Source organism: Protobothrops mucrosquamatus, unplaced genomic scaffold, assembly GCF_001527695.2.
Source record: "Protobothrops mucrosquamatus isolate PMUCROS unplaced genomic scaffold, P.Mucros_1.0 scaffold958, whole genome shotgun sequence".
Classification (NCBI taxonomy): domain Eukaryota; kingdom Metazoa; phylum Chordata; class Lepidosauria; order Squamata; family Viperidae; genus Protobothrops; species Protobothrops mucrosquamatus.
Window position 1 is genome coordinate 200,994 of NW_015387202.1, and position 12,237 is coordinate 213,230.

Sequence of the window (12,237 nt, forward strand, 5' to 3'; positions counted from 1 at the left end):
TAGGTGATGTGGCCCATTGGCTGGGTGTGGCTGCGGTGGTAATGGCAGACTGGGTGGGACTAAAAAGTTCAATCAATCAATTCCAACTTTGGAAGATCTTTTTTTTCCCCTGTGAGAAGTTGAAATTGACTGATTGATTGAACTTTTTTTTTGTACATGGCGACGGAGGCCTAAAGCAAAAAGATTTTATAAAACCCAGCTGAAGGCCTAGGACTGAGGCAACGGCACATGTGCCCACAGAGAGGGCTCTGAGTGCCACCTCTGGCACCCGTGCCGTAGGTTCGCCACCACTGTTCTAAAACATCCAAACATTAGTGAAATCACAAAATGAAAGAAAGCAAGAAAATAAATCAAACTGAAGGTTGGAATTAATAGCACGCTGAAATGTCAATAAAGAAATAACCAATTTGACTTTTCAGACAAGGAAGTTTCTCAACCTACATATTGCAAGGTTCATGGTGTTTTAGGCTTGATAGGCAATGGGTAGCAATTTCAGACATCCAGAAAAATAAATTAGCTATGAAGGCAGCTTTTTCAGTGGAACTTTCTATCACTTCTAGAAGCAAAAACATTCTTTAATTCTTTGGAATGTCTTGTTAAGTCAATTTATGTATATAATAATATATGGTGGAACACCTGGGTGAAAAAGCAAAAGCTTAGAAAAAATAAAGCAGCACTGGCAATTCAGCTAGCTGATTCCTTCTTGACGTTTGTTACATAGTTACTTTCATAGTTAGCTGAACTGTATTTAATTACTCATTTAAATACCTGAAATTTGCCCTTGAGTATTAAAGTCACTATCGTGTATTGAGTTGAAGGTTGAGACAGCAATGTCAAAAAGTTGTATATGTGAAGAGGAAGGTTTTAATGGCCTCCAGTGTTTTCAGTACATGTATAGAAAAGAGAGGATAATTGATGGGAGTAAGGCAAGTTGCCTGGAAGGTTGTATCTGCCAAGAACTTGTCAGAACTTATTTATCCTTATTATGATCTAGACTATGAGTTGGAGAAGATAAGGGAAAAAGATACACATGTCAGTTTGTGATTAGAGTATTGGGAAATTAAAGTACATCTTTTTCAGACTCAAAATCGGATTCTCTTGTCATCACTATTAAAATGGAGCAACTACTCTAACATTCTTACCCCTAACAGGTAGGTACTGTAGTTTGTAACATGCACCTGCAGAATGGAAAAAAGAATCTACAAACTTGGATGAAGAATGTTTTTTTTTGCCAGTTGTTTTATGTGCTTCTGGTGTGATTGCAATTTATTATTCTCTGTTTAGAGATATCTAAACTGAGAATAGTAAGTTGCAATCATACCGGAAATAAAATAAAAACCACTTTATTTAAATTGCAGGGCTCATCCTTGCTTTCCTCTAACTGCAGCAGAAACACATCCCAGTAATGTTTTTTAATGCTACATTGTGACGATGTGCTTTTCTCTCATCCCACAGTTGAGACATCTTTAGCTTTTCCCATTTGAAGTATACTGTATTTCCCCTCTTCTCCAATCACTAGCTTTTTATATTGTTTTTGAGGATACTATCTAGGCCAGAGGTCCCCAACCTTTTGGACACCAGGGACCGGTTCCGTGGAGAGAGGTTTTTCCGTGGACCGGAGGGTGCATGGTTTTGTGTGCTGCTGCATCTCATGGATGGGGCTTTGGTTTGTGCGGCCCAGTTGCTGGCATGCCGTGGCCTGGTACTGGTCCACGGACCAGGGGTTGGGGACCCCTTATCTAGGCCACTCCATTGACAACATGCTTGGTGATACTGGGATCAGATCTGCCTACCTCCTCTTCAGGCTGTTGTAGCTGACCTTCTCACCTTTGGTCACTTACAACTGCCTTCTGTGGTCCTTTGAGCTTGGACTGCAAGGAGGGACCAGACTTCTAGTTTTCACAGAGGCTTCCAACTGCTCAATGCCTGATCCTGCTTTCTGAACTATTCTGGCCTTATGCAGGTCTCTATTTAACACCTTGTTTAAAAAACAAGACTAGCACTAGACTCTTGTGAAAGAGCAGTAGTGCTGCACAATCTGATTTAAACTGAGAAAAAGAGCTTGGTTGCTGATCAGTCACGATTGGGTACATTATGGTTTTCTGTTTCTTCTGACAACAGAAGGTTTGCATGACTAAACTTTTTACTGGTTATCTGAGCTTGGAGGGACCATGGCATTCCCTGGCTCATTCTTATTTCATGACGATCCATGGGGTTCTTCTGGATGTTTCTGGCCACAGGGAAAGAACTGGATTCACTTACTGTTTCTGGCATACACTATATGTCAAGAGTGGAGTTCTTTCCTTATGGACTGTTCCTTGTCCCTTCATTCTATGCTCTTCCTCTATACCGCAACCTGTCAGCTTGGTACTTTTGGATACACGTTTAGCATTCTTTCAGAAGGCATGGCTATAGACATGGACATCTCTTTTATGTTTCTAAGCTAGTAATTGGACAGTAGTCCCAATTGTGGTCTCTAACTGAGGACTACCTATAGCAGTGATGGCGAACCTTTTAGAGACCGAGTGCCCAAAAACTGGCCCCACCCCTGCTCCACCCCCTGCCCCGCCATTGCCCCACCCTGCCACGCCCCCACCCCGTCCCCCACCCCACCTGCCTGCAGGGCCACTCACCGCCTCCAGGGCCCATCGCAGATTGCCCAGGCAGCCCAGCAGCGCCATGGCGCTGAATTTTATACTTGGCTATTATGTTTTATTACATTGTTTAATGCTTTTTCACAGAATGCATTCTTGAAGCAAAATTCTTTTGGATGGAAGGAATGTAGTCAGTTGTAGGACAAAATCAATTAGAATTAAATCTGACAAGCCAAAGACTTTAATAGTAATGATTTTTTCTCAGTTGATTCACTCTAAACCAGAAATTGCAACAAGAAGTCAGTTAAAATTCCTGGTTACAGAGTAAATTTACTAGCCTTTCTTTGCAATGAATTGATTTCTGATTTATCCTTTATTTTGTAGACTTACACAGAATGCTGGAATTATAATGGAATCTAATCTTAATTTTGGCTTTAAATATAACTGAATTTGTTCTAATTATGAAATAATTGTCTTATTGAAGCCCAGTAGTGTATCACAATTCCCTGCTTCTTTGAGAGTATTTCAATGTTATATAAGCACATAGGTAAAGTCAAAATGAATTTAATTTGTTTAATCCCACAGAATGCCAGTTTATTATGAGAGCAGGTTTGATAACCTGAAGACCATAAGTTCTAGTCCTACCTTAAACACAAAGCCAGCTGAATGACTCAGATTTATTCACTGTCTCACAGCCCGAGGAAAAAGGCAATGGCAAACCACCTTGACAAATCTTGCCTAAAAACTGTGTGGTCTTGTTCAGGCAGTTGCTAGGAGTGAAGACTGACTCAAAAACACATACACACACTCAAACAGTCCCAATATAATTTAAAGTAATTTGGTAAATGGGGAACATTTCTTTATAGAGCAATTCTGCCAACATCTTTTTTAAAAACGGTCATTTCATTAATGGTAGATGTGCAATTTCAAAGTACCATCTGTCCTTTTTTCTGTGTGTGTGGGGGGGGGAAGGGGGTTGAAGTCAATTTTCCATCATCACCATCTTTTTCGATTTAAAGCTAAAGAAAACTGTAGATAAGAACTGTCTCCTCTTTAAATTAAAAAGTAATTAAATTAAAATTGCAGTTGGCATTGAAATACATCTACAGGAAGTCCCAAAGGTGCTTTTTCAAGAGGCAATTGGATTTTCTTGTTTTCTTTGAAGACATTTCACTTATCCAAGAAGCTTCTTCAGCTCTGACTGCATGGTGGGCAAGTGAAGGATTTATATTCCTTGCAGACAACTGGTCATTAGAGAGTTGTTGAGACCCCTTGGAGGTTTATCTGTGTCCTCAAGGTCACCTGAGTGGTGCCCTGATTTTGAATTTTGAACAGTCCTCTCTCAATAGAGGGGGAGGGATATGACATCATCTATCTCCAGTCTACAACACAGACCTTTCAGCAGTTCCAAGAAGGCTCCACACCCATTTGCACCACTCAGGTGACCTTGAGGACACAGATAAACCAAGTGACCTCAACAACTCTCTAAAAGAATGCAAATGACCACCTTCTGCAAGGAATATAAATCCTTCGCTTGCCTACCATGCAGTCAGAGCTGAAAAAGCTTCTTGGATGAGAAGTGAAATGTCTTCAAAGAAAGACAAGAAAGTCCAGTTGCCTCATCTTTGGGACAACAATGACCTGGATGACTGAGAATCTCTATAGATATCTACAGGAAGCTAAATTGGTTCCAAATTCAAAGATGCTAATATATTTTGGAAGCTGTGCATTTAGAAAGGAGAAAAACAGGAAAGTGGTAAAAGCTGGCAAATAGATTTGTCCGTTTATTTATTAAATTTCTATCTTATCTTTCCTCCAGAAGATTGAAGTACAAGGGCAAGAAGAGGGACACATAGTTTAATCTGGCCAGAATAATCTAGTTGTCTCCAAAGAGGTGATTCTATGTATACTATTTGTGTTCCTTTTGGAATTTGTATTGAGGACCCTTGGAGCTTAGTGATTCTTATTCTTATTCATAGAAATGGGCAGCCTGTGGCCCAGAGCCTTCATATGAAATTGCTGCCTAAATTTTGTTAGTTTCATTATTGCAGTTCATAGAGGTAAAGGTGAGGATAGAAGCTGGAGCCTTCTAGAAACAAACTGTGGCAATCTGGGGCTGTTTGGAGGGGAGGCAAAAAAGAGTGGAACTGCTTATGGGGAAGGGAAGAATGAATCTAGTTTGCCTAGTTTGAGCTTCCCTTCACATCCCTAAAAAGTTTAATCCCTGTGAAAAACGTCAAAAAGAAATCAATCCTGTCCCTTATTGTAATGTCACCGCCCTTACAATAACATCAGCTGCAGCCTTCCCATTGTGTGTGTGGGGGAGAGTTATATCCCTTCAAATTTGGGAAAGTTGCATGTCCTTAATGTAAGACCAAAATTACTGTAGGAACACTTATCCCACACAGAACATTTTGCGACCTGTCTTGACTACCATTAATCTTTCAGAAAATGCTATTTGCCTTATTTTCTCATAGTAACTCAGTTCAGACCCAGTAGCTGCAATGGTAAAATAATGACTTTCAATGCTTCTTTGTTTTGTTACGCTATAATCTGATCCATAACTAGAAATAGAAAAATGGATTTGTAGTTTCTTATGTCATTTATTGACTTTCATGTTGATTCAGTTTAGTTGGCTTTTGTGACATCTGTTGTTTATGTAGTTTGTATACTCCAAAGAAATAATATTCCTCCATTATACAACTTTGAAAGGGTGAAGGAACTAACAACTATAATTAATATTTGTAATTAAGCTGAGATCTGGAATTTGTGGAAGAAAGGATGCTGTTTTCATTAACAGAATGCCTCTGATAGTGATAAAATGATGGTTGAACCAATTTTCATTTATTTTCCCTTTCCCGTACAATTGAGGGGGAAGGTCTCCGGCTTAGCAGGAGAAGGGAAATAAGGAAAAATGGTCTCCCTCCCATCTTTCTCTTGATAAGAGAAGAGAGTCTTCTGTGGACTCTGCTTATTGGATTCAGTCTGTGCATTTTGAAAGTTGTCTTCCTACCTCCCCTCCCATCAAAAGGAGGGAGAAATGCCAAGATAATTGATAGCAGGTCAGAATGTTAATTTAATTTCTCCTGAAAAATTGACTATATATGAAGAGACAATCATAGACATTTTGATTTCTTTCAGATCCTCCGCAACGAGATGACACAGTTGTAATAACTCTGGCATCAGTATCTGTACTGGCTGTTTTGATGGCTGTTATTTTCTTTGGATACAGAATGTTAGGAGGTAAGCTTTTAAAACATTTTGCCTCTATTTTTCCTTGAGATAATGTTCACGTTGCTATTATATTTGTTTTCTTTAGTTACTTACTCAGTTTTGCTATATATATATATATTAATATTCCACCTACCAACTCCTCAGTATGTTACAATCTGCTAGACGGCAATTTGCTTCTCTTCTACTATTAGACATTCACAGGAGAATACAGGGAAAAAAAGCTTTTGTCTTTAGGCATTACACTTGAACTGGAGCACCTTACATTCCAAAGGATTCTGTGGCAAATAGCTCTAAATATCAGAGTAAAGGCATTGGGTACCGGATCTGAAAAAGTAAAGTTTGGACCCTTACAATATTATCCTTGCCACATATTCCTACCATAGCTTCTTCCTTCTTAATGCTCTCTGGCATTTCTTAATCTTGGGTTCCAAATGTTGCACTATAATTGTCAACATCCTCATCCATCATAGCAGTAATGGATTGTAGGAATTAGTTAAATTTTATTGCTATCATAGACCTGAAGGATTGTGGAACTTTATTCTTTATTCAGCAACATGTGAATGCCACATTTTGAAAGAAGTTTCCTGGCTAGGTTAAATCCAGCCACCATCACCATCATTTTAGCCATTGTCTGTCCACTGCAGAATGAAGGACTCTTCAGCCTGTTTCCAATCTATACGGTCCTAAGCTTTCTTTTGTCAATTGGGTCCGCAATACTTGCATTGTATTACTTCTGCTTTGTTCTTTTCTCTTCGTATGAGCTTTGAAACAAAAGGAATAGAAGTTCACAGACTCAAAATTATGGTTTCTTGTGCTCAAACAAATCAAGTTTTGTCAATCAACAACAGATCTGATTTAAAACCACCTTTATTAGTTTTAACTAATATGTATGCGCTTAATTATAATTCTGGATTCAGACATCACACCAAGTCTCTTGTGCAGTTTACTTATTCTGCCATGGGAAGTAAAGAGCAAAGCACTGCAGATAGCCTGAGTGAGTTGACCTATATATCTCATTCACTCTGTGGTTTATAAGTCAGAATTGCAGGACTATTGAAATAAATCAAGAAGTTTGATCAGTTTGAAGGGCAATATAATTCATATCTTCATCTTTCCTCAGGGATCCGTAAAAAAGGCCTGCATACTATGAACATGATGGAAGCAGCAGCTTTAGAACCCTCATTAGATCTGGATAGTTTGAAACTACTGGAGGTGAGTTTACCATTTACAATTTCCAGTTCTGTGTCTTTATAATTCACATGATTTATTAATAACATTATGTAAGAATTTAGGGTGATTTGGTAAGAACAAGACATCCGAAGAAGACATAATTTCTTCTCAATTAACATTTGAATTAGAACATGCATTATTTGGGGATGAAATTCAATGTGCAAAAGAAAGACTTCAAACCATGAATACATAAAATGCTGAAGGTCATTAAAATCAATAGATTGAGTGTCCTGAACTTTAAAATGTAACTGTTTCTTTCTTTAAAAAATTCACAGCTTATTGGTCGAGGGAGATATGGAGCTGTATACAAAGGATCTTTAGATGAGCGTCCAGTGGCTGTAAAAGTATTTTCTTTTGCTAATCGTCAGAATTTTATAAATGAGAGAAATATTTATAGAATCCCACTGATGGAACATGACAATATTGCTCACTTCATTGTGGGGGATGAGAGATGCACTGCAGATGGACGGATGGAATATTTATTAGTAATGGAATATTATCCCAATGTAAGTAATTTCTTTTATTTCAGACAGCTGTAAGAAAATAAAGATAAGAGATACAATTATTTTTAAAGGATTATTTGAATTGCTTTTTCAATAATCTATGGGTGCTAATCATATGGTAAACTTTTCTTAGAAGGGCATAAACACTATTTTTGGTCTTGGTGAAAATCACAATGGACTCAACTAAACATTGCTACTCATTTAGTGAACACACCCGTTGTAGTTGGTAGTTTGCAAGCCAATTTTTGGGAGCAAGGTCTAAGAACAGCAAATGCAAAGCTACCATAGCTTTTTTGTCTTCCTCCAAGTTTTCTGTCATCTACCAGAAGTTGTTCCTTCTTCATCTGTGAAATAGGCTGAATTCTCCACTAGCTGGCCAGGATCCTTAGGATTCTTCTGTCCTAGTATCAGCTTGAGAAATAGCCACTATTGAGGTTTAGCCCACCCAAGTCTAAACACAGCTAAAAAGGGAGAAAAAATACTGTTTCATTGCATTCCTGATTCTAGTTCTGGCAATCTTTCCACAATGGCCATCTCTTTTCCACTGCCTTTTCAGTTCCTACTGTACAGCCTTCAGTGACTCCTATTTAGGCACAGAAGTTGATCTCAGAAAAAGGAGACTCATGACGGATTCTCCTTCAAGTTTACTATTCCATACTGTCCTCTTATCTGTTTCAGAGAACTGTGAAGATATGGCTATTCAAGAAAGTATTTATAGATAATGAGGATTAGCCTGTCCCCATTGGATGGTGCAGCTGGTGCATGTTTTTTTTTATATATTGTGATTAATATTGTTTCTAACCTTGTTATTCTAACATATGTATTAGTGAGGATAAGACCAAAGTCATATTGATTGGGAGTCGCCCTCCTAACACATTAATCGCAACTGGCAAAAGCCAATAGAACATACCTTGGCATGTTCTGGCAACAGTTTACATAACTTGGTAGCATCTTATCACAAGATAGAAGCATAGATACAGATGTCAAACACAGAATTGGTAAAGCCTCAGCAGTATTCCAGCAATTATGACCTATTTGGTCAGCCCCAACAATAGATAAGACCACGTTACAGCTTTATAAGATTTTACCAACATCATTTACCAATAGCGATCTATGCCAGTGAAACATGGACAATAACGGCATGCACAGCACAAAAGCTCAATGTGTTCCATCAGTGTTGCCTATGGAGAATTCTGGGTGTCACTTGTCACAACTGTGTCACAATGAAGAAATTTTCCAGCAGAGTGGATCTTGGAAATTGCAGACCATTGTGATGGAGCCACGAATGTGCCTAGCTGGCCATATTCTTCGCTTGCCAGAACATCGATGCCCCAAAAAGTTGTAGAATAGGAGCTGCCAGAGGAAAAGGGAAGGCAGGGTAGACAACGCAGAACTTGGTGACAGACACTAAAAGATGACGTACGGACAGTGGACATAAGTGGGAAGATGTCAAAGATGCCACCGTGTATAGGATTCATTGGAAAAAGCTTGCTGTCCTATGCACATCACGTGAAAGGAACCAATGATGATGATGATAACCTTGTTATTTATGAATGTAATATCCTTGGGGAACTGAGCTGCATGTAAACCATACTAAATATCAGGATAATCAAAATTAAGAATATCCCCTTCAGCTGATTCCAGATCACTGGAACTGTAGTCAGTCACATAAAGTCCATTCTGCTTCTAAAGGTGTCTTTTTGCAGTTTCAGTTGGATCCTTGAACAATCACACTGATTATACAGTAATAATTGTAAATAAAATGGATCCTGGAAATCTTACCAAATGGGGTAGTTTTTAGTGGCAACTGGACATCTTTATAATAAAAACAGTGTAGCAAAATGTGGATTAATGTTTCAGGAACTCATTCAGATGTAGAATCTTTGTTTGAATGGGATACACTGTAATTTCCCTTCAAAAGAGCTACTGAGATGTCCACTGATAGTTGGAGGATCTGGTAGTTACCTTCTTGGTATCTTCTGTTATCTTCTTAGAAGCCTCCCACAAAGGTTTTTCCATGCAGCTAAACGGAAATCTTTTGAAGACCGTTGATTGGAAATAATTTTTTTAATTCTGTTTGGCTCTCCCCCTCTCTGCAACCTCTTGCAACTATATTCTGCTTCCCCCGCTCCCCCTTTGGGAGGAAGTACTTTAGCCTGTAGCAACCCTCTTATTCTCTGTGGTAACAATAAAGCAGAAACTCTTACTATCATTGGAAATATTGATTTGCACTTTGGATATTCATCATGCTTTCACATTTTTCCTGGACTGTACAGCACTGTTTCATTAAGGCCAGTGTTTGTTTCTTGTTTTCCAAGACCAAAGCAAACAGTAACCAAAAGTGCATTATTCTTATTGACTATCATCACCGTCACCCTCCATGCTTTCAAATGTTGAAATGGCATCTTAGAAACACAGATTATATAAACACATGTAGAAGATAAACACTAAGAAAGTTCCTTCTTATTTTCTCCAGGGTTCTTTGTGCAGATATCTGACTCTCCAGACTAGTGATTGGGTGAACTCTTGCCGAATGGCGCATTCTGTAACTAGAGGCCTGGCATATCTTCATACAGAATTACCACGAGGAGGTAAGATAATAAGTGTTTCAATTCTGAATTCCTCCTTTAAGTTATGTCAAACTATGGTACAGTTTGATACCTATTGTTAAACATAGAATTTCATATAGAAATGAAAAAAGAAAAAACATACAAAAACCTAATAAAAATGACCACATATATCATTAAAAATATAATCTTAGATTCATGGATCTGAAAGGAATAATTTGGACCATGAAATTCAACTCTTTGCTTACTGCAGAACAGGTGCACTGAACAGTCCAGTTTAGAGGAGCAATCTAATCTGGCAGTTGAAACAGGAGCTTTGAGTCTTGGAGAATCTCCAAACTACACCCTAGTTCTATATGTGGAAGTGCCACCCTACTCAGAACCAATGGTGAAGAATCTGTGGCACTGGAAAAACCATGTATTCATAGTCATTCAATCTTGTCAGGATTGAGTGTAAGCCTGTTTCTCCCCATCCAGATGCAGTAGCCTGTCTATGTTATCCAGAATTACTGAGAGATCAAGATGAACCAGGATGGTCATACATTGACAGATCATCAACAAATGTCTATGGAGATTCTCAATCATCCAGGTCATGGTTGTCCCAAAGGTGCTTTTTCCAAAAACCAACTGGCCTTTCTTGGTTGTTTTTTTCTTTGAAAATGTTTCACTTCTTATCCAAAAAGCTTCTTCAGCTCCTTCAATGAACTGAAAAAGCTTATTAGATGAGAAGTGAAATAAACCAAGAAAGGCCAGTTGCCTTTTGGAATAAGCACCTTTGGGATGTTCATCAACAAATATTATTGGTGCTATCTGTACATTAAGCCCCAGTTGTGTGTGATTATTGGTGTGTATCAGGCTCTGAATAACTTGAGCTCAGGTCTGTGGTTGCATCTAAATAGAAATAAATTCCAAAACACTCATGTTCCTCTTCTTTGTTGGGCCTAATTTTCTGATTCATATAGAAAAGTATTTTTTTGGTAGGTGGAAAAAAAATACTTTTTTTATCATACATTCCCCTCTGAAGTTGGGACCATGTCTAGTTATACTGACAGAAATATTAGTTTTCATGCATATCATGATATTTATATATAGTTTCTTAGACTGTAAAATACTTTCAATTACATAAGAATTCCCACTGGTTGCTTTTGAAAAAGTAACCTTTCCAATGGTAGCTAGAATTTTAAAAATAAAAATCACACTAATTAAAAGCTATACCTCTCTAAGCAAAACTGAGACCTATTGCAATTAATTAATTATTGAATTATCAAAAGTGTAGACTTTTCGATTTATAGAAAAGGACAACATAATGCCTCAAAAAGCTCAAACTACAGTTGACCTCCTATAGTTACTTGGTTGGCTGTATTTCCTGTACAGATATGGATGTCGATACAAATTAGTTTTTCCATACTTGAACCAGAAATACCTGGTACACTGTTTCTCTTGGGGCTAGCTGTGTTATGTCAAAATGACTCCTATATTTAAAGATGGTTGATGTATAACTACTGTTCTGGGTAACAGTGCTTTATTGTGTATAGAATCCCTTTTCTCTTTTTTAAGGTAGGTCTAATATCTAATATTCATGCAGCATAACAGGGATATATTTCTGTAGCCAGGGGTCAAGCAGTGGAATTATTAAGTGATTTTGCATCATGATACAGGCATCAAAATAAAAATAAAATGTGTTTTAAAAATAACTTACATTGTGTAAGAACACCAAATCTTTCCTGTAGATATTTTGATGTCATGATATATTGAAAGTCTCATAAGATTTATGGCAAAAAACTAAAATCTCAGAAAAAAATAGCAATTTAGTGTTTAAATTTGGCCACTTAGTTTTAGTGTTATTTTGCATAAGTTTCTGCAGATGCGGTTTGGGAAGTTGCAAGAAGTTCCTGAAAGTTTTATAAGAATTTGTCTGCCCATGCTATCGGTAGTTCTTGTATACCTGAAAAATTAATAGATTTCTCACAAATTTTAAAAGTATTTTATTATGAAATACTAATGGCTGAGTGACTCCAGCATAGTAAGATGAAATCTATAAATAATATAATATTTGAAGAGATAAATAAGAAAAAAATCTAGGTTGTTTCTCTCCTTGATTAGTTTCCA

At 37.7% G+C, this 12,237-nt stretch overlaps 1 protein-coding gene across 1 annotated transcript in view; it reads left to right on the forward strand.

The window, feature by feature from the left end:
* BMPR2 (bone morphogenetic protein receptor type 2) overlaps positions 1-12,237 on the forward strand; it is a gene marked incomplete at its 5' end in the record, with an annotated part of 43,488 nt that overhangs the window by 20,137 nt on the left and 11,114 nt on the right. The window contains 4 exons of the mRNA XM_015819603.1: positions 5,736-5,837; positions 6,949-7,040; positions 7,334-7,564; positions 10,038-10,152. Of these exons, the coding sequence (XP_015675089.1) occupies positions 5,736-5,837; positions 6,949-7,040; positions 7,334-7,564; positions 10,038-10,152 (540 nt within the window). The remainder of the gene's footprint in view (positions 1-5,735; positions 5,838-6,948; positions 7,041-7,333; positions 7,565-10,037; positions 10,153-12,237) is intronic.